General features: G+C 56.1%; 1 protein-coding gene across 4 annotated transcripts in view; it reads right to left on the bottom strand.

Annotated features, from left to right (window-relative positions):
* Positions 1 to 22,899, bottom strand: part of ITPK1 (inositol-tetrakisphosphate 1-kinase) — a 155,343-nt gene that overhangs the window by 61,245 nt on the left and 71,199 nt on the right. For all 4 annotated transcript variants that reach the window (XM_043489524.1, XM_043489525.1, XM_043489523.1 and 1 more), the window contains one exon: positions 3,471 to 3,596. Coding sequence is in view for 1 of the 4 variants with exons in the window: in XM_043489523.1 (XP_043345458.1) it covers positions 3,471 to 3,596 (126 nt within the window). In the remaining 3 variants the exon portion in view is untranslated. The remainder of the gene's footprint in view (positions 1 to 3,470; positions 3,597 to 22,899) is intronic.

The following is a 22,899-nucleotide window of genomic DNA, read 5'->3' as shown; positions in this document are numbered from 1 at the left end:
GGGTGGGGACGAATTCCACTCCAGGGAACAGCCTGTGCAGAGGCAGTGAGCTGGAAAAGAGCTCAGAGCTTGAGCAATGAAGGGATGGGTGGGACAAGATGAGGCTGCGGAAGGAAGGAGGCCGCAGCCAGCCTGCAGGCCCCACGGGCCACGACAGAGCCTACAGTCTTTATTATCACCGCAGTGAGACAGTTTCTAGCCAGGGCCCTCAGGGACCAGGTCGGGGTGTCTCCCAGCTCATCACTCGGGGGGCTGCAGAGGCAGTTCCTGGCTTGCCCAGGCCTCTCCTCCGGGCTGGGAGCGCAGGGTGGGAGTATGGATGGTGCTCAGCAAGTAGTAGCGTGCCGCTGTGGAGAAAGCGGTCCTTGAGTCCACACTGGGGGTCTGGGGGCCATTAGGAGGACTTAACGTCCTGCCAGCTAATGGAGATGGGCAGAAGAGGTGACAGTTCAAACTCAAACCTCTTCCCCGCAAGCTCATTCAGGGAAAATCCCGGGAAGCTCTACCTGGCTGGAGGCGCTGCCCTGAGGAAGATGATCGCTCGGTAATGCTTCTATGCATTCTAGGACGGCAGCGGCAGACCCACGCCCCAGGCGACACCTGAGAGCCGGCCCTGGATGCTGCGGTCTCGCTGCTCCCCTGAGGCAGCCGCTCTGGATGCCAGGAGACCCCTGAGTGCTGGGACCGGGACCTTTGCACCACCCTAACCCCACTCGCCCACATGGACGCAGCCCCCGAGGCACCTCTGCCCAGGTCTGTTCACTGATAACTGAATCTCGGGGCAGGGCCTCAGCGGCACCAGGCTGCCGGCTCCACAAGAACCTTGGTGCAGAAAAACAACTGAATCATCCCCATGATTCTCCAAGCCAAGCCCTCTTGAGACCAGTAGTTTTTTTTTAAAGGAGGGGGATGGTGAGGGGGCAGGCTGCAGCTTGGGAGCTGGTTTCTATGGCAACCAGCTTCAGTGATGTGTATAAACCCCAGACCCCTAGTCCCCAACCTGTCCTCAAGGGCAGCCAGAAAAAAAAGCATAACCTCTCAGCTCTGAGAATTCCTTTCAATCCCTGGGCCCTGGAGGCTTAGTGGGAGCTTCCCATGAGCACATCTCAGAAACGTATCTATCTTAACCCATGCAGCCCCAGGCCACTTCCCCAGGGACTTGAGCTGTGCCTTCAGAGAAGGCCCTTTGAGCTGCTCCCCTTCTGGGCCACATCACCTTTCTCTGTTTTCTTAGGACAAATGGCAGAAAGGCCAGTGCTGCGAACCCCAGCACCAGGGCCCCACTTCCAGGCCTCTGATGTCTGAACACGCCTCGGCCTCTACTGGCCCTGGGCCCCTCCCCCCATGCCTCCTCATTCGTGTCCCGAGAATAAACATTAAAACAGGCATCTGAAAACAACGGCCTGGTCAAGGTCAAGTCTGTCAGTCTACGGCCTGGCTCTGAACTTGAACCTCGTATTTCGTGCCGGGTGAGGGCAGCGCTGACAGCACCAGGCCCCGCGGCGCTGAGCGGCCTCACCTGGCACCTCTCAGCGCTCCTCTCTGCCAGCCCCTGCCCATCTCTTCTCCTCTCGGGGCCTGCACGAAGCGCGGCCTATCACCCTTCTCCCCAAAGGATTGTTCTCTTCACAAAAGAGGAAACGTCCTGGCCTTATCAGATATCTGCTTCATGCTCAAGCACAGATAGATAAGTGAAAACTTATCCCAGAGATACCCAGGCTGGAAGGTTATCCTGAGGTCACCCCAGGCATCTGAGGGCAGCGGTTCTGTGTGCCCTGGGTGAGACAGACACCCGAGACCAGCTGAGACCCCCCTGGGACATGCAGCTGGTGGCTGAAACCCTTGAAGCTGCATGTCCCCACGTCCCCCACAATGAGCTCACTAACCTTCTTTGCACCAGAACGGGAACTCAGGGCACCCAGTTCCCCTTTACTGTTCACCACCTGCCTGCGCTGTGGGCTGTGTGTCTGCTTGCGGGGAGCAGGGGATGGGAGGTTCCCCAGGGTTGGTCGTTCTGTAACCCCCCAGGGCAATGGGGTGGGCGGGGGCTGCAGTCCTTTATCTAAAAAAGTAATGACACAAGCAACAGTGGTGGGGCCGCCGGAAGAGCTCAGCAAACATCAGACCCGTCTACGTCCTCGGACACTTACTGCTCACGGCAACCTTCTCATAGCATCCCAAGACGTAGGAGCTAGCAGCAACCCCATTTCACAGAAGAGGAGAAGAAGGCACGAGGTCATATGCTCACACTGGCCTTGACCTTCCAACCAAGCACTCACTGGGAACCGAGCACTGTGTGAAGCACTTTCACACGCATCGCACTGTTTACTCCTCCCAACACAGTACTGACACCATTGTACAAATAAGAAAACTGAGGCTTTGGAGGAGCCCAAACTCGCCTTCCTCCACAGCCCCCAGCGCTTTGGGAGAAGGAGGGGGTGGATCATGTCAGGCTGCTGGCCAAAGTCACCGCAGGGCACCACCTGTGGGCAGCACACCTCTGCAGGTGCGTGCGGGAGGGGAGGGGACACCCGCTGGGCCACCAACAGGCCACCGAGGCTCACGGGAGTCTGACACGGGCAGTCAAGAAGGGAGCGAGGGTGGCTGAGGTCACCAACCCTGGACTCAAGGGCAAAAGAAAATGCTGTCAGGAGGAAGGCTGCTGTGTGGCGATGAGATTCCCCTTTGTCCTGATCAGGAAGGACAGGATGTCACCCCTCCAGTCATCACGCTCTGAAAAGTGCTGGTTCGAGCATCCCTCCCACTGGGGAGGCCCTGGATCTCAAGTGCATTTTTCACTGATAACATGACCTTGTTTTTCATGACCCCGAGCCGCTTTCCTGAGGAATGAATCACGCTCTTGTCCACAACAGAGAAAAAACACAGGGCAAGTCAGTGGGGGCGATGGCAGAGGCGCTCAAGGCGGCGGGCAGGTCACTGTGGGGTCAGGGCCCAGGACACTGGGAAACAGGGTGAAGGGAGGAGGGAGGAGACAGGGAGACTTGGTTGGAGCTCAGAGACACGCCTGCGGGTTCAAAGCCATGAGCAAGCAGAAGGGGTTCTCCACCAGGGCAGGACTCAGGGGCCCAAGGGCGGCCATTGCAGCTCAAACACCCTCAGGGGACCTTTTCATCAAGGGTGGCAAGAGGGTTCCCACCTCTGTGCCAACACAGCACCTGTGGCTCTGGCCATCTGTGCACGGAGGAGGCAAGGGCATGATCGGACTGGATAGTGCCCTGATCAGTAAATCGTATCTCTAAGGGTAGGCGGCAGACGGGGGTGGGGACAAGCGGGCCCATCTCACCTCCAAAGACAGAGGCCCCGGCAGGGAAGGGCCTGACCACAGGCCCACGTCTTGGCAGCAGCAGAGCCGTGTCTACGGGGAACCCAGCAGGACAGCTCCACGGCCTCAGAGGCACAGAGCCGTTCCCTGCACCCCCACCCCCACCCTGACCCCTACGCCCGCACACCTGGAACCTGTGCACCAGCTCCAGGGACTGGCTGTCGTTCTGATCGGCTTCAAGGATGACATCGGTCAGCTTGTGGATGATGACGTCCAGGGGGCCCTGCTCCTCGATCGGCCGGCTCAGGTTCAGCTGCAAGCGGGAAACACAGAGAGAGAAAGAACAACTTGAGCCCGTGAGCCTGCTGCCCTGTCTATCCCATCCCCTCTGCACGTCCCCAGGGCACGGAGAGCGAGGAGGGCCCTGGAACTCCTCCAGGGCAGGCCCCCTGTCTGTGCTTCCGTCCCCGAGCGCCAGGCTACCCGGGACACAGAAGACACACAGGTGGAGTCGGGGTGACCAAGGACCTACGGGTCCAGCAAGAGTCACTGTGAGAGCGTTTACTGGCCACCCTGCAGCTGCCCCACCACCCGGGGCCTCTCGGGTGGGGACACCAGGGTTCGGCAAGGTCAAGTCCAACGACTGAAGTCACACAGCCAGACCTGAACTGAGATCCAAGCAGACACTCTCCCCACGAAACTCCCCACGGTCTCGGCAAAGCTGTGATCTGTGCGAATCTAAGAGCCGTCGCTCTGCGAGGCTGGCCGCCAGCACTTCACACTGAGATCAGGGCTGGCCTTTGATGACAAAGCGAGGGATGCAGGGCCACCTGGAGCCCCTGAGTCCCTGGCTTGCCCTGCTCCACTGGGGGAACGTGTTTATTTTTTCAAGAGCGTGGGGTTTGGAAGATCGGGTCCCGGGGGAGCCAAGGCTGCTGGCTGACAGCCGGCATCCCAGACCCCCAAGACGGAAGCACCTGCCAATAGCCGGGCCGCCTGACACCGCCAGATGTCTACCGCCCGGCACGCGGCCGCCACCACCTGCAGGGCCTGCGCCCTCGGAGGCGGCGGCGCCAGTCGATCACCTGGCTGACCCCCCGCGTGGCCTCAGCAGAGGCCAGAGAAGGCCACCAGCCCCACCCCTGCCCTCCGTCCCACTCCCCAAGTGGGGCTCCCTCCGGGATTCCAGGCTGTTTGTTTCAAAGTCATTAGGGAAGAGATCATGATGACAGCTCCAGGGAGGCTCGGTGCTAAAAACGTATGTCCATTTGTTTCTTTTTATCTTCCAGCCACACAGTGAGAGGCAATTCCACACATGACAGTGGAAAACACAGACTTCTAAAACCTGCCAAGGATTTCACAGTGAGGAAGCAGAGCCAGAACTGAAGCTGGGCCGGTCACCCAGCCCCCATCCTGAGTCCCGTGCCCGCGCTGTGCCCTAGAGCCACGATCGCCTGGGTGCCTTGCCCTCTGGCTGCTGGCCACGTCTGGCCCTTTGGAGGCACCAGCAGAAGATGGGAGAGAGGATGGGACAGGAGTCTGGGTGCTTTTCCCCACCATCCTCACGGCCCCAACATCTCCCTTGAGCAGGACGGCCCCTCTCCCAAGACCACCACTGTCTCTAGGCTCTTCCCTCCCCTCGTCCCCTTGGGCCTGGGGTGATGACACCCCACCACTTTGGGGGTGCCTCACCACCTCCTTCTGGCTCCTTTGACCCCGCCCATGCCATGTCATCCTCCTGATTTAAACTCTTTTTCCATTAAACCTTCAGAATGCACCAGGTCTTTCCTGCTGATAGCCTTAACTCCTCTTTTTTATTGTCTGCCAGGAAAGATATTAAGGGATTTTCCCTATTGAAGAAAAAAAAAAGTCTCATGGACTTCACAAAAGGAAAATACTGAAGAACACTGATCCCTTGATGTTCTAGCCTGTGTACAAAACAAAACAGCAAAATCAGACCAGCTGAGCAGCTGCCCATCTTCCAAGACTCCTAGATGGGGAAGGGAAGTGGTACTTGTCCTCACAGGATGGCCAGGAGCTGGAGGTGACAGCTACACCTTCACAGACCAGGACCCCAAGAGCTGAGGAGGAAAAATGACTGGGTGAGGCCTCATGGTTGGGAAATGACCCACTGGGACCTGGACAAACAACAACACAGATGGGCTTAGCCTGCAGCCAAGCTGCCCATGTCCGGGGGCCTGTGCAAAAGCCTAGCAGCATCCCAGGGCCTCAGTTTCCCCTTCGATAATAACAGGAACTCCAAGGATCCTTCTGGTTCTGTCCATACATTGTCCATCCAATACCATTTCTTAGGGGAAAAAAAAAGAAAAAAAACAGGATTGGAAGGAAGGCAGAGCAGCCAGTGGCAAGTGGGAACACGGGCAAGGAACAGCTCATTCTCAGAGATGCCCATCTGCCCTGTAAGCAGTGGCTCCACTGTGACAGGCACCAAAGCAAGAGGCCAACATTTTCAGACCGAGACGGCTACGGGCGGAAGAGCCTGGGTCACGTGGGAGGCTGGGCAGGATGCCCCAGGCCTCGGAAACCCCATCCCAGAGAGAATGCTTCCTGTGCAGCAAGAAGGGACAGAAGCCAGCCCCTGAGAGGACTCTGGGGTCCCCACGCCTCTGGGGAAGGAGGTGGGCAGGAGAGCCCCTGGGCTCGTGCTCGCCCGGCATCACCCAAGGTCTGTAGACCTGACAACTGTGGGCTGTTTGCAAAATAAGATCCCCGCATTCCCGGCCACTCTGCTGAAGGTAAACAGTTGAGTTTTGGAAGCCAGCCACTGTCCTTTGTGTATTTTCCAAGCGTTTTTTGTGCCAGTGAAACCCTTTCACGAGAGCATCGGCTCTGGACACACGTCAGGCCTGGCTAGTCCCCACTCTGCATCCTCGCCGGGGCCCAAGCAGAGCTGTCCATGGCTCCAAAAGGCCCTCCTGGACCAGCCTTCCTCAGAGGACCGGACGAGCCGCCGAAGCCCTGAGGGGGTCTACCCCAAGGAGCCGGAGCCTTGGCAGTCCTGAGGGGGTCTACCCCAAGGAGCCAGAGCCTTGGCAGTCCTGAGAGGGTTTACCCCAAGGAGCCAGAGCCTTGGCAATCCTGAGGGGGTCTACCCCAAGGAGCCGGGGCCTTGGCAGTCCTGAGGGGGTCTACCCCAAGGAGCCAGCCGTCTCTCCCCACTGGCGGGGAGGGGGAGAAGGTCTTCCGGGGCTGCACCCTCAGAGTCCAGGGGAGCCAAAACTGCTGTCGGTCAGCAGGCTCCGGGCACACGCAGGAGAGAACCTAGGATCCTGCAGAGGAGGGGACCCTCAGAGGGGGCTGGGGATGCCACAAAGGAGGGGACCCCTCACAGAGGGAGGGGGTCCCAGAAGAGGGGCCCTTGGCTGGGGGAGTTGCTGCAGAGAAGGGAATCCTGGGACCAGCGGGGTGGGTGGGGGGAGGCACCTCAGAAGCCTCGTTTCCCAGATGGGACGGGACTGGGGGCCAGGACGGAAGTGAACTCACTCCGAGTGTGTCATTTGGTTTTTCTGACCACACTCTGCTCACAGAAAAGGAAACTCTCCTGGGGGACCTGTTCTCCTCCTCAGAGAGGATCCAACTGGGCCCCCTCAGCCAGTCACTGGGGGTCCGGACGGAAGGGCCCCCCTGCGGTGGCCGGAGGCGCCACATTTCCAAGTCAGGCCACCCTGAGAGGCCGGCGCTGGATGGTGCTCTGCGAGTGCTCAGAATTCAGAGAAAACAAGGGCCCGCTGTTTCCTCGGTGGCGAAGGCGATGAGGCAGGCGAGGGTGGAGGGAGGCCCAGGAGGAGATGGGACAGAAGCCCGCAGACCCCAGAGGCCCAACAGCCACCTCCGACCTTGGGAACAAGCCACCCCGTCGTGATCCAAGGGGAGCTGGGTGCTTGCCTCCCGCCCACCAGCTGGCTGAGGAGGACAGGATGCGACGGTGGGCACCTGGAGACCCCTCCTGGCTGAGCGGCCTCTGTGCCTCGGTTCCCCCCTTCATAAACAAGGATGTCAGAACTACACCTTCCAGGGCTGGTCTGTGAGTTAGAACATTCCATTTATAGATGTGGCACCTAAGCCCTCTAGACATCTCCCCGCCTCAGCTTGATCACTTGTTAACTTGACAAGTATCTTCTGGGCCCCTCCTGTGAACGAGGCACAGACGCCCCCTGTCCTCTCATCTCAGGGCCTCAGGGGGACCGTAGGAGCATCTCTGTTCACACTGGGCACAGTCCCAGCCGCCCCAGTCCCTGCACGGGGTGGTGCTCCTCTTCCGCAGTGAGTCCTCTGCCTGGAGTGTCTACCCACAACCTGTAGCCTCTCGTCCACACATGAGCTCTTACTGGTCTCCCAAGCCCCAGTATAGAAGTTTTCCAGACTCCTGAACTCCTCGTTTCCCAAACAGGAAGCATTAACAGCTCCTTCATCTCAACCGTGTCCCCGAGATGCTGTGCACATCCCTCCAAGACTGCACTGCAACTTCCCAGCATAAAGTGGTTTCTTTAACCTTCTGTCTCTTCCACAAGATCCTGAGATTCCCCAACGACCAGGGCTGCAGCCTGGCCTCCCCAGGACCTAGAACCAGGCCCCAGGCAAGAACTAGGCTGTTGCTGTTGTTCAGTCACCACAGTTATGTCCAAGTCTTTGAGACTCCATGCACTGTAGCCTGCCAAGCTCCTCTGTCCAAGGGATTTCCCAGGCAAGAAGAATGGAGTGGGTGGCCATTTCCTCCTCCAAGGGACCTTCCTGACCCAGGATCGAACCCGGGTCTCCTGTGCTGGCAGGTGGATTCTTTACCAGTGTACCACCCAAGAAGCCCAAGAGCTCGGCAGACATCTGCTAAGTGCACTGGCAGCTTCAAAGAATGGAGTGAACAACGCAGACCCAGAAGGGACCTGCCACGGAGCAGGGTGACTCTTTCCTGCAAAGGGGGTAGATATGGCCTCCCGGAGGAGAAGGAGGTGTCCAGACCAAGCCATGGAAGGGAGAGGGAAGAACGGGACCTCCAGAGATGGGCAGGGGAAGGAAGGCTTAATGCAAGTAGAGGGGCAGCTGCCAAGATGCAGGACGCACCATCTGCATTAAACCCTCTCCTTTATCTATCAGTTCCAAACGCCTCAAGTGCCCTAAGCTACCACCTCTGTAGAAAGAGCTTTTCCCACAGCACTGACCGCTGACTGGCACCTTGCAGGGGGTGGCCCATCACCGCTCCCCCTTCTCATGCTTCATCTGTGGGCTGGAAGCAGAGGAACCAGTAGAAGATTCCAGTGCCTAGGGGACCGGGATTCAGCTGTGGTATAAACAATGAGCAAATCTTCAGTGCATTAAGCCACCAAAAGTTTGGGGCTGTCTGTGAGCCAACCCGAAGGCAGTCCCCACAGGAGAGATCGTGGGTGGGGGAAGGGCGGGGGTGGGGGGATGCCAAGATGAGACGAAAGGCAGAGAGTTCCAGCTTTCTGGAGGGTTCTCTGGGCTGTACTTCCAGCTCTCCCTTTGCTCCCAAACTCCCCCACGCACTTCCCTGATGTGATCAACAACCAGCTAGATGTGAAAGCATGTGCATCGGGAAGGCTGGGGACTCGGAAAAACTGGCTCCCACCGCCCACCCCATGCTGGGGCCACTCACCCTCTCTGGCTGCAACATGCAAGGTATGCTAGCAGAGACCTGGGCTGCGGAGAAAAACCTATGCTTTCCTGAACAGCCAGACAGGCTGCAACGGCCCTCTCTACTGCAAAGGCCGCAGGTGAAGCCGGTGAGGATGTCAAGCAGGCATGGTTACTATTTCACAACCATGCTCGGTGGCCGGGTCCTCTAGGAGCGGCTGTGAAGCTGTGAGGCCTGGCATGTTATTTAGGCTCTGTGTCTCTCTCACGGGTCCCCACCTCAGGCTGCTGTGAGAACTGAGTTAATGTGTATAATTACTCAGGACAGAGCCTGACACAGAGCTGGGGTGCTAGAGCCATGCACTCATGCCAGACCATGGCTGCTGGCCTGAAAACACGGGTTCTGAAGTGGGGTGACCACACAGGCTTGTCTTCAAATGGGATCTTCCTGGGTGACAGGGATGTCTTTTATTTGAATGAGACAATGCTTGGTGGGCTGGATGGGGGTGGGTCACCAGAAAGATCAAGGCATGATTAGAAGCTTGGAACTTTCAGCCCCACTCCCCATCCTTGAGCAGCGAGGGTGCTGGAAAATGAGTGAGTGACAGATCATGCCTTTGTGACGAAGCCTTCATAGGAAATCCCAGGAGGACAGGTTCAGGCAGCGTCCTGGCTGGTGAGCGGAGGAGGAACCGAGAGAGAGGCTTGCCCGGGGGGTGCAGAAGCCCCTCCCCACACCTCTTGCCCGATACACCTGTTCCACCTGGATGTTCAACTGTACCCTTTCCCACAGTCCTTTATAATAAGCTGGTAAATACTAAGTAAACTGTTTTCCCAAGTTCCAGAAGCCAATGCATCAAATTAATCAAACTAGAGGCGGGGAGCGTGGGAACCTGTGATTTACAGCTGCTGGCTCATGAGCACAGATATCAACCTAAATTTGCAACTGTCATCTGATGGGGCGGGGGCGGGCGGGACCTTGTGGGGCTGAGTCCTCAACCTGTAGAGCTGATGCTCATCTCCAGGTGGTCAGTGTCAAAACTGAGTTAAATTGTAGGACACCCAGCTGGTGTTGCAGGTTTGCATGGTATGGGAAAAGCCCCCAGTCAACTGCCATCAGACGTGGCGAGTGTGCAGAAGTGTGAGTAAAGGAGAATCCCAGGAGGTATGCTTTTCCTACAGTTGTGCACTCAAAAAGCTCAACTATTCCGTTTCTCTCGCTATTCTTACTCTTTACATTATTACTGCCCGGTAAAATCTCCCGAGTACTGTTAACAAGGCGCTTCCCTGGTGGCTCAAGTGGGAAAAATCCTGCCTGCAATGTGGAAGACCTGGGTTTGATCCCTGGGTCAGGAAGATCTCCTGGAGGAGGACAAGGCAACGCACTCCAGTATTCTTGCCTGGAGAATCCCATGGACAGAGGAGCCTGGTGGGCGACAGTTCATGGGGTCGCAAAGAGTCAGAAATGACTGAAGTGACTTAGCATGCAGCACACATGCACCATTACCAAGACACACCAGAATCTGCATTCTGCAAAGCTAGGTCACGTGTCCTGGCTCATATTAGGCTTCTCAATGCATTTGTTGCCACATTTAAATGGACCATCCCCGTTAATGACGATAAGTAACACAGAGTTCTGACTCTGGGCCACAGCAGGTGCGCGTGAGGACACCAGGTCACAAGACAAGTTAAGTAGCCTGTCCAGGGTCATCCCATCATAGCTGCATGGGAACCTGGTCTCTCTCCTGCCGAAGTCAATTGACTGCTAAGCCAAAGGGTGTCCCGGGCACCTGGGGCTTTCCTTCTATTCCTTTTCTCCCTCAGTTCACGCCACGTGGATGGTGTATTTTCAGCTGTAAGTCACTAGAGGAAAAGTTTTTTGTCTCAATTGAAGTCCTGACTCAATGGTCCCAATGAAAAGCAAGTGGGCAGAAGATCCAATTTATTCTCTGGCCTCTCCAAGGTCTGAAGATGGAACAGAACTGCCATCTCCAACATTGAAAGGCCCCAGTGGGTAGGAGCAGCGCTCCCCTGAAAGGCAAGTCGGAGCTGGTGCCTTGGGGCCTTGGAGGACGCTGCCCTGGTCTTGTGCTTCTTGGTGGGACTGGATCCAAAACACGACGGGCAGGCAGTCCTTCGCTGGCAAGAGCGACTCTCCCTCCCGAAGGAGCTCCAAATGGCCCTCAGAGGGGTCAGGAGCTAGACGTCACATGCGGCTGATCCCCAAAGACCACAGGCTGGGCCAAGCACAGTACAGGTTGTCCCCGCGGCCTCCGCCCCAGAACCCCCTAACCCACTGCCCCAAATTCTCAGTAACTGGATTCCAATAATGAACATAATAAACCACTGTCCGGTTAAGGCAGAGCATGGATAACCTTTCTCCCCCAAAAGATGAGGGGTCAACTCGATTCAACAGCCCGAAGATGAAAGTCCCTTGTGTGCAGCTCCAAAGTTCTGGGAATTTGCAAGCCAACTTTATTTCAGAAAAGTAGAGCCAGAAAAGTCACTGCCTCCAGCACTTGACGAGAGTATTGGTACAGCCTTGGCACCATGCTAGGCCCACCACAGGCCCTCGGGCAGTCACGATCCCGAGGAGCGGTGTCAGCCCTCCCTTCCTGGAGCCTTCTCCGCTCTTGGTGCCTAGAGACCTCCATCGGTCTCAGGTCTGGCTGGACCCTCTTCCTCTGACACCAACCAGTAACTGCCCTTCAGGCTCAGGTCACTCTTTCCTGGGTCCCAGGCAAGACGCTTACCTGCCTGGTGAGTTGCAGAGAGTTCTCCTCGGCTGAGGCACCCTCGCTGAGGTCAGGAACTGCCTCCTGTTCCACAGCCCAGCTGGCCTGGGCTGAAATTCTTCCCGGAGGCTAAAGACTCAGACCATCCACCCGTCCACCTACCCACCCATTCACACAAGGTTTATTGAGCACTTACACATCCACCCCTCCAAGTCAATGTTATCCCCAATCTGCATGGAGAAAATGGATATGGGGCGGGGTAAGGTGAGCTTCCCAAGGGCACTGCCAGTGACAGGCAGGCCCAAGGGATTTCTGACCCCAAATCTACATGCTCCTTTCCCCACAGCCACCACCCTCATCCTGTTTTTAGTATCTGTCCCCCAGAGCAGGGGCTGGGACCCCCAAGGCCCCCAAGCGTATTATGCCTATGTTGGATTCAGGGAGGGAGGGTTCCACAGGGCCCATCGGAAACCCCGATCAAAGTCCCCACAGAAGTCCCAAGTAGCCTCAGGAACACGCTGCAGACACCCTGCAGGGGCGGGTGAAAAAGTCGAGGGTGCCTCGGGGCCACAGAGCAGAGAAGGACACAAGCCAGGGGACGAGCAGGGTGACGCAGCTCATAGTACTAGGACATGAACCTTCCAGAGGGGAGGCCCAGCCTCCACAGGGAGCCCAGGAGGCCGAAGGTCTTACCGCAGCTGTGCTCTAAGCCTGGCTAGTGGTGGCGGGTGGGGGGTGGTGTCTCTGCCTCGGGGTGTCTGTCTACAGCCAAGCAGAATGTAGTATCAGAGTCATCAGACATGTGCCTGCTAAGACACTTCAGTCGTGTCCGACTCTTTGCGATCCCCTGGACTGTAGCCCACCAGGCTCCTCTGTGCATCAGATTCTCCAGGCCAGAATACTGGAGTGGGTTGCTATTTCCTCCAGGAGATCTTCCCGACCCAGGGACCGAACCTGTATCTCTTATGTCTTCTGCACTAGCAGACAGACTCTTTTTAACACTGGCACCATCGGGAAGCTAGTCACCAGACACTGACCCTCAATGATCTAAGAGGATAAATGAGGAAAAGAGGTACGGGGACAACAGTCCCCCAGAGAGGCTCCTGTTCACTTCTCTTGACCTTCCCAAAGCTAAAGCCTGGGCTGAGACGAAGCGAGGCGCTCCATCTGAGCTTCCAGCCAGCTGAACCCAAATGCCACCACCCCTCTTCCAGACCCTTCCCCACCCACCCCATACACACGTTGGCTCTCAGCTTCCTCCCTGCATTTCCAACTGAGAATTTTAGATCAAGTGTGAACTGACCTGGACCCCAACTTCCCTTCTAGGTGGTAAACTCAAAGTCGGTACCCAAAGCGTGGTGCACATCCTCCATGCGGACAATGTGTGAGGCCAACGAGGTGGAGGAGGTGTGAGAGGACGGCACCCCGCGGGCCACAGGGGTGAGCGTCTGCAGGGAGCGGAACGGGACTGCAGGAGGTGTAAAAGCAAATGGGCTGAGGCGTGTCTCATCTGACAAACCCTCAACACATCAAGAACGTGGTAACACCGATCTGTGCTTCTGCTCTTTGAGATTTAAATAGAAGAGAAACCACCACTGTTTCACGAACCCGACACAAAAGACTGTTCTTTATTCTGGTCTTGTTTTCTCGATATCTCAGCATGTGGGGGTGGTGAGTGGGGATGACGAGAGGACCTGCTTCATAGGCTGTGTTTTCAGCCATTCACTCCTCCTCTCACCCACCCACCCATGCACCCAGCCGAGCACTCATTCACTCACTCCTGTGAGTGGACGCTCTGTGCCTGGTTTTGCTCAAGCGCTAAAGAGACAACAGTGGACAAGATGGTCAAGGTCCCTGTCTCAAGACCTCATATGATTCTCATGGGGGAAGATGGACAATAAACCAATAAAGCATCACAACATGAATAAAATCAGTGTAGAGAGCATGACGCGGCGGGGGTGGGGGGCGGGGGGGGGCGGTGGGACTCAGCAGAGAAAGCCCATTACGAGCTGAATTCTGTCCCCCCAGATAGGTGACAGGGCTTCCCTGGTGACTCAGATGGTAAAGAATCTGCCTGTAATGTGAGAGACCTGGGTTCAATCCCTGGGTTAGGAAGATCCCCTGGAGAAGGGAAAGGCTTCCCACTCCAGTATTCTGGCCTGGAGAATTCCATGGACTGCATAGTCCACGGGTCGCAAAGAGTCGGACACGACTGAGCGACTTTCACCTTCACAAATAGGTTACATGGAAGTCCTAACCTTCAGTACCGTAGAATGTGACCTTATTTGGGAACTGGGTCATTTGCAGATGTAATTCGTTAAGCGGACATCATACAGAAGTAAGGTGGGCCCCTAACGCCACATGCCTGACATCATTATAAAAAGGAGAACTCTGGGTGCTGACACGTGGAAGAACATCACGTGAAGATGAAGGCAGAGATCAGGGTGATGCACCTACCAGCTTAGGACACTGAAGACCACCAGCCACACAGAAGTGAGGAGAGAGGCCTGGGACAGACCCTTGCTCACAGCCTCAGAAGGAACCAAACCCGCTGACACTCTGGTCTTGATTTCCAGCCTCCAGAGCTGGGAGACAACACGTTTATTGTGTAAGCCGTACAGTCCTGAATTCATTTTGGCAGCCAAGGGAACTCAGGCGAGGCCCCTCTGAGGACGCACCATCTGAGCTGAGACCCGACCAAGGAGAAGGACCCAGGAATGATGGAGAAGGAACGGGGAAAGCCAGGTGGGGCCCCCAGCCCAGGCTGCATTCAGTGGGTCCCAGGGAAGGGTGACCAGGACATGGGGCAGCTTGTGCAGAGCCTCCAAGGGCGGGAAGGAGTTGGGAAGATGTCCTCTGGGGGAGGCGAAGCCCCTGGAGGGCGCTGGGCAGGGAGTCACATCTCAGATCTCTCTGAAGATACCAGCCCGGAGGTTAACACGTATGAGGCGCCAGTGCCCGCCTCACACATGTTGTGAGCACTTAACAAGCCCAGCTGTCATTTCTATGGCCTCATCGAATAGCTGGCTTAAGAAAGAACTTCCAAAACCAGGACGCTCTGAAGAGGGCTGCTCAGGAGCCTGGCGCTGACTGGCCAGGTGACCCAGGCCAGCACTCTCCTTGTCTGTAACCTGGGGGCCCTGTCTTTATTTTTTTAAGATTTTTTTAACTGTTTACTTTGTATTGCAGTATGGCCCATTAACAAACAGTGTTGTGATAGTTTCAGGTTATCAGCAAAGGGACTCAGCCATATGTATACATGTATCCATTTTCCCCCAAACTCCCCTCCCATCCAGGCTGCTGCAAAGCCTCGAGCAAAGTTCACTTGCTATACAATAGGACCTTGTTGGTTATCCATTTTAAATATAGTAGTGTATACATCCACCCCAAGCTCCCTGACTATCCCTTCCTCCCATCCTTCCCCCCAGCAACCATGGGTTCATTCTGTGAGTTTCTTTCTCTTTTGTAAATAAGTTCACTTGTATCATTTTAAAGATTTGGGTTTTTTTTTTTTTTTTAATGTGGACTATTTTTTAAGTCTTTACTGAATCTGTTACAACCCTGCTTCTGTTTTCGGTTCTGGTTTTTTGGCCAGGAGGCATGTGGGATCTTAACTCCCAGACCAAGGATTGAACCCACAACCCCTGCATTGGAAGGCGAAGTCTTAACCACTGGACCACCAGGGAAGTTCCAGGGCCCGTCTTTAATATGAGACCCCCGGGTGGGCATCTAGAGCTGGTGGGATGAGACTGGCTGCCCACCCCCAGCTGGGATCCCCAAACAAGGCTCCCTCCTTCCCTGCACAGCCCTGGCTCCTGGCCCTGGAGGCTTTTTTTCCCTGCTGACAACAGAAAACACATCTCAATGTTGCTTTTATCTCCACGTTCCTCCTGGAATGACAACTGGCAGCCTCGTCACAAGTGGCTAAGAATTCTCCAGGCCAAAAATACATCCTCTTTGTGCATCCTTCTTACCATAAGGAAGGAAAACTTTGAGTCAAACTTCTACAAAGCCTGCAAAGATTATTTTTCAAGCCCTGAAGCAGTTCCCTTTCTACAGTCATTTATTTCCAGCCCAGAGAGCATTCCTATCCCTTGAGGCGGTTTCCAAACTGGTATTTGATATAATGTTAATGAAGGAGTTTTTTTAAAAAAATTAAATACATCCCATGAAAAAGAAAAGTTCAGTATTCCAAATTGCTTCAAGAGGAGCTAGGTGGTGTCAAGTCAAATTGGCATCTTTGGCGCAGGGCTCAGGTATTTTAAAATGCTCATGCGGTGACTTCCCTGCTGGTCTGGTGTCTAAGACACTGCACTCCCAAGGCAGGAGCCCAGGGTTCGATCCCTGGTCAGGGAACTAGACCCGCATGTGGCAACGAAGACCAGGCGCAACTCCATACAGACACACATGTATGCATAAAACGCTAGTGTGCACCGGCGGGGGACAAAGGGAGACGTTGGCGCTGGCACCCTTCCTGAACTGGCTTGGAGAACTCTGAGAATAATGCCAGGTCACAGAAATGTAGAAACTTGACCAAACCACCACCAGACATCCTAACCAACACGTCTGCCCACCCGTTCTGGGTGATGGGAAGAAGTCCCCAGGGACCACCACTCGCCACGCGGGAGGGGCAGCTTGCTGCGCTTGTGATGAGCAGTGCCCCGAGGGGCACATGGTGACCTTGACGGGGAGGCTGCACTGCACTTACTCGATGCCTCTGAGCGCTGTTTTTAAGCTCGGGTCAACGAGTCACAGGGGTGGCTGACGGGCAGCTCACGCAGCCTGCGAAGCCAGCCCTCCTGCGCAGGGGTGGGCCTGGGCCCAGGCCTTCCATCTCACTGCGGTACCAGCTGCTCAGGGGCGCTCGGGAGGCCTCGACACAGAGACACCCAGGGACTCGGAGCGGAAAGCGGGGAGGTGGCAATGCCCGCCAGCACAGAAAGGTGCCGCTCTCTAAGGCGGGGCAGAGGAATGAAATCCCCGGTGGGTTTTCCCCGGGGTTTACAGATTAAATCAGCAAATGCAAATGTGCTATCACAACTTCTGCTCAGAGGTCAGTGACTAAGTGGTCTCTAGGATTCCTGCAGTCCTAGAGGTGAGGGGGGAACCCGAGGGTCCCCCACACGAAACTTGGGGGTGTGGCGACTGGGTTCAGGAAGGTCCCGGAGGAGGTGACATCGAGCTCAGGCTGTGTTAGCACAGTTGCACCTTGGAGGAACTGGAAGAAACAGCCTCGTATCTACTCACGGGGTTGCCAAACCTAATGCGCAGTTCCTTTTTCTCATCTTAGCAGGGGCCTTTATCAGTGTTCCACATAGAAGCCTGGGCTTTCCAGGTGGCACAGAGGTAAAGAACCCACCCGCCAACGCAGGAGATGTGGGTTTGATCCCTAGGTTGGGAAGATCCCCTGGAGGAGGAAATGGTAACCCACTCTTTTTTCGCTATTCTTCCCTGGGAAATCCCATGGAGAGAGGAGTCTGGCAGGCTACAGTCCACGGGGTCACAAAGAGTCTGATGGCTGAGCACGCACACAAGCACCCAGGGGCCCCTGTGCCCATCAGACATCTCCCAGCATCTCCTCTGGGCCTGGTCCCTTCCCGGGTCCCAGCACAAGGACCAAAGCCGAGAGCGGAGAAAAAATGGACCAGGAATCAGGACCCAGTGACCACAGGGGTGGACAGGGCAGGAGTGCAGGGCTGTGCAAGGGGTCATACCAGGAGAGGTGGGGGTGGGGAGGTGTGACCCGAAAGAGAGTGGGCTTTGTCAGGGCAGAGGCCACGTCAGAGGCCATCCTGAGCAGGGGGCACTGGGCCAGTGTGTGTGAAGGGGCTCAGGTCAGAGAGCCTGGGGACAGAGGAGAGGCTGGAAAGAGGGCACACAGATCCCCAGGGGCCTCAGGAGCCAGTTGTTCAGTCGCTAAGTCGTATTTGACTCTGCGACCCCATGGACTGCAGCACACCAGGCTTCCCTGTCCTTCACTATCTCCCAGAGTTTGCTCAAACGCATGTCCACTGAATCGGTTCCTCTGTCTAACCACCTCATCCTCTGTCGTCCCCTTCTCCTCCTGCCCTCAATCTTTCCCAGCATCAGGGTCTTTTCCAATGAGTCGGCTCTTCGCGTCAGATGGCCAAAGTACTGAAGCTTCAGCATCAGCCCTTCCAATGAGTAGTCAGGGTTGATTTCCTTCAGGATTGACTGGTTTGATCGTCTTGCAGTTCAAGGAACTCAGAAGCCAGGGAGGGTTTGTAATGGGAGGGAATGGCCGTAGGGGGAGTATGTATGCCTATGAGTGTGGAGCAGGGTAAGACCAGAGCTGTGTGTGTGTGTGTGTGTGTGTGTGTGTGGGTAAGACCAGGATACAGGAGGGCTCCCAGGGTAAGACCAGAGCTCTGTGTGTGTGTGTGTGTGTGTGTGTGTGAGGGTAAGACCAGGATACAGGAGGGCTCCCAGGGTAAGACCAGAGCTCTGTGTGTGTGTGTGTGTGTGTCAGGGTAAGACCAGGATACAGGAGGGCTCCTGGGCAACATGGGGGTAAAGACAATGGTACAGAACTAGGACAGTAATGGGGGTAGGGAGGGAAGAAGCAGGACTGTACAGTGACCTAGTAGCCAGGGATTGAGGATGGGGTGGGCATGTGCCCAAAGGACAGATTCCCTTCAAGCAAGGGGGTAGGGGGTGCCGGCCCCAGACTTTCTCCAAAGCCAGGAGTGGGGAGAAAAGAGTGGGCTCTGACGTCAGGGTCTCAGGCCCCCAAACAAGGTGTGAGCCCCCCAAAACGACCTAATATTCTGCCCACGGATCCTCCGAGCCTCTGATCCAACACCTGGTCACAGTGCCTTCCCTCAGCATCCTGCCCCAGGGACTGACTGATGCAGGAGGGAGATCCAGCAGTTCCTATGGCAACCACCCCTCCCTCCCTGCAGGAGGGGGAGACTCTGGAAAACCCACAGATGAAGCAGCGGAATGTCCTGGAAGGCAAGGAGACTCCCTGAATTCCTTGATCCTGACCCAGAAAACTCTTCTTCCCTCTGGGGAGCCAGCAAGTGTCCTCAGAAGGTGACTCTTGTTGCTCTGCCTGGCGGTGCCTCTGCTCATTTATCTGTGTGCATTTCCAGAACCTTCTGCCCGGAATGGACTCTGGAAAGGTGGGCTCTGCCACAGCTCTGACTGTCCTGGGTGGGGAGGACCTGTCTACTCCGCTTCCCCCTCAGAAAGTGGGTGTGTCCAGGTCACCCATGCGGGGAGGGTGGGGGGACTTGGCGCATGTCTGTGCTGCCTGAATGGATGCGCGCTGACCTGCTCAGCAAGGTCAAGTCAGAAAGTGAGGCGACAGCCGTTAGGAGCGAGCTCACCCGGGATAAAGGACAAGTCACACCTGCAGCAGAGGAGGCTGAACGGCTCCGACACAGGCGCGGCGGGCCCTCACCGCTGGGCCCTTCGGGCTGGACATCCCCGCCCTCCTGCAAACCCCTCACCCCTCAGGCCCGGCAGCTCCTCCGCCGGCCTTTCCCTCCCCACCCAGCCCGGGCAGTGCTGAGGGGGCTGGTTCTCTGAGCGACCACAGCCTACAGGCCGGTCCAGGGTGAGCACACGCCTGTCTCCCCGGGCCTTAGGTCTCCCAGGACAAAGCCCTGCTCGCCTCTGAGCATCACCCCGTCTCATCCCCTCACTGATCCCTGGGACCTGCTCAGGGCACTTCACCATCTTTCAATCAACACACAGGAACCGGGCGCTCACTGTGTGTGCCCCGGAGCCCATGCCAGGGCAGTGGGGAGGGTCCTCAGGGGCAGATGTGGTCGCCAGGGGGCCATGAGGCAGACGAGAACAGCAGCTCTTCCAGACTGACCAAGAGTGTGGCAGGGTCACCAAGGAAGATGCAGTCATTCAAGGGGGCGCTCAGAAAGTGCACTCGGAGGAGGTGGCTGGTGAACTGAGCCGTGAAGGCAGAGCTGGGGGTGAACACCTGCCCATGTGTACCAAGGAGTCCCACCAACAGTGCAGACCACAGGGCCACGGAGAGCCTGCACCTTGAGTCCAGCAAGAATGGGAGGCCAGCAGCTGGCCAGGGCGGCGCTGCCTCGGACAGAGGGTTTGCAGAGCAGGGTCATTGGAAAAGGGGATGAAGGTGTTGGGGGCTGCTTTTCGGCCCCTAGGGATTGGGACTGACTCAGCGGGACTCTGTCCCAGAGGAGGGAGCCACCCGGGGAGCCGGGAACCGACCTCAGGGCCAGCCTTGTCCAAGAACAGCCCTGACAAGTGGGGTCACTGCCTGAGAAAAGGAGCATGGTTGGGTGGAGGAGGGTGGGGAGAGCGTCAAGTCATCACTAGCCCAGGGGTGGCAAGCAGCAGTCTACCAGGCACCAGCGAGGCCACCTAGGACAGCAATAATTGCTGGCTGAGCGGTAACTGGTGCCCTCTGCACCCCACCGCACCTGTCTTGCCCTCCTTGGCACTAGAAGACAGCAGAGCCAGGGCTCACCCAGGTCAGCCTGGGACCTGAACGCCAGGACCCAGAGCGTGGCCCAGCCAGGGGTCCCTATGGGTCTGGGGCCCATGGCATTGAACCGTGGGCCTGGGTGTCCCAGACAAAATCTGGGGGGAACAGGCTTTTGGTGCCAGGTGTCTGCCCCTTCCCAGCCTTGACCTGAGCATCTGATGGCTAGTTCATGGTTCTCTGGGTCCCAAGGAGCCTCCTAAGAGAGAATGGAGATGGGTGGCAGGGGGTGTTCACCGAGGCCACCCCTTCCCCAAGCCTCGATCACGAAATCAGTGAGATCTGTCCCGTCCCCAAGGAGCTCACCATCAGCAACCTGGCAGGCTGCAGGGAGCAGACGGGTCACAAGACGGACACTGTCCCCATCCCACTGGGAGCCCTGCCCCAGGACACCAGCGGGGTGCGGAGGACTGCTGGGTCAAAGGGCACGTGGTCAAGGCCACAGTGACAGAAGCTGCAAACGTCTCGCTGAGGTTTAAAATAAACTCAAAGGCACAGAGAGAACAGAAATGGAGCTCAGGTTCCTCTTTAAGCAGCTGATTACACGCTCTTCTGACATTGCCAACAATTAATAAACACGACTTCCTTGGAGATGATGCCCAGCAGGGTGGGGGCGGGGTGGGGGGGAATCGCAAGGCCCATCTGACCCTCCAAACTTGTTCCATTCGCCACTGGCCCCCTGCTCGCCCACAGGTCGCTCAGCCCCCACCACCTGGAGAGGGAGCGGTGTGACCCCCTTGGGTTCAGCCCCAACTCTGTGGTGGAGGGCTCCCTGTCCAGCTCTGTACTAGCCCCTTCCCCCGCCAACACCCCCATGTTTAGACCCAACGCCTGAGAACACTGACCCTATTCTCTCTGCTCCGGGATCACAACCAAAAACACAAGCTGCCTTCTCTCCCACTCATCTCAGCACCAACGGGCAAGGGGAGGACAGCTCTCCGAACAGGCAAATGCTAAGAAAATTCTCCCCGGAGTAGAGCCGGGGGAGCTGGGAGAGATGGGCAGCTACTGGAGCAAAGCGACCGCAAAGGAAAAACAAGGCTGTACCTGCCAGGGGTGAGGCCCAGGCCACAGTGGGGATGGCTGGGGAGTGGGAAAACCCTCGGGCTAGTGACGACTCGACGCTCTCCCCACCCTCCTCCACCCACCCATGCTCCTTTCCTCGGGCAGTGACCCCCACTTGTCAGGGCTGTTCTTGGACAAGGCTGGCCCTGAGGTCGGTTCCCGGCTCCCCGGGTGGCTCCCTCCTCTGGGACAGAGTCCCGCTGAGTCAGTCCCAATCCCTAGGGGCCGAAAAGCAGCCCCCGACACCTCCCTCACACACCTCCGACACCTCAGCACACCTCCCTGCCAAGCCCCTGGCCCCTGGTCAGCAGGGCAAGAATGAATGATAAGGAGACAGATGCAGAGCGCTTCCTTACCCCAGAGGTCAGACCCCACCTGCCTGCGTGGGCAGGGAGGGGGCACATGCCTTTATTTCAGACATGGCTGGCGGGTCAAACTCATACTGACTCTTGAAAATTCAAAATTCAATAAGGATTCTTTAAGGTATTTCAAGAAATGTGAAGGTTGGGTCTCAGTGTTGCAATGAAATGGCAGCTGCAGGTGAAAGCCCAGCTCAGGCTTCTGTCCAGCCCCAGAATGGAGCAACACACACACACACAAACATGCACACACACACACACACACCCCTGAACTTTGCAGCCACCTGTGGGCTCGGTCCCTTCATGCAAGGGAGCCAGGTCTGGGACTCAAGAAACAGCAACTAGAGGTGGCAACGCCACACACACACACACACACACACACACACACACACACGAACAACTCCAGAGGGTGCGGTCTGAAAGTCCAAGACAGTAATGCCACTTGGCACCCCATGAAGCTCAAATGGGATCCAGAGCCTCTGCCTGCCAAAAGCTCAGATTCTAGAGTGTTCTGCCGTGGAGACAGAAAAAAAGCAGACAGGCTAGAAAGATACCAGGTGTGGCTGTAAAGTAACACAACTTCCTGATCAAATTAATATCTGCTTGTTGTAAGAGACGTTTAAGTTCCAAGTAACTTATTCACATCAGAAAATTTGTCCTTGTTTTCAGAGGTAACTGATTCTATTTTGGTATACATCCCTCCAATTTTTAGGTCTATTTGCCCAAAACTGGGATCATACTACATAAGCAGGTTTGGATCCTACTTTTTAATAAAGCATGCTGTAATGATCGCTTTCCTATGGCATTATCTGTTCTTCTAAGTCACTGTCATTTAAAGACCAATAAAGAATCATTTACTTCACCAACTCCCTATCACTGAACATCTGGTTGTTTCTAATTGTACAATAATGATCCCTGGGTTGGGAAGATCCCCTGGAGAAGGAAATAGCCACCCACTCCATGGAAAATTCCATGAGCAGAGGAGCCTGGCAGTCTACAGTCCATAGGGTAGCAAAGAGTCAGACAGAACTTAGTGACTAAACAACAAAACAACAAACATAAGAAAAAGCATTAAACTGCATCCTATATACTCTCTTTTTAAAAGGAAAATAGGGGTGGAACATATGGTTAAACCTGTAAAACCACTTTTTGGAAGACAAGGGGGTATGCTCCAAGCAACTACCTAAGAAATGGAATTAGTGGAAAACCTCATTACTTGGTCCTGCCAGAAAATAAGATGTTCGGCAACTATGCATGGTACCTGTGACCTATTTCTTGCTCAATTCTTCTCTGAACTGAGCCCCAAAAGACTTTCCCCAAGCTCTGCAGTAAGTTCCCTGGGCTACCACTGAT

This window comes from Cervus canadensis, chromosome 17 (genome assembly GCF_019320065.1).
Source record: "Cervus canadensis isolate Bull #8, Minnesota chromosome 17, ASM1932006v1, whole genome shotgun sequence".
NCBI lineage: Eukaryota > Metazoa > Chordata > Mammalia > Artiodactyla > Cervidae > Cervus > Cervus canadensis.
The sequence above is the reverse complement of the archived record's forward strand: the minus strand, read 5'-3'. Positions and strand labels throughout refer to the sequence as shown.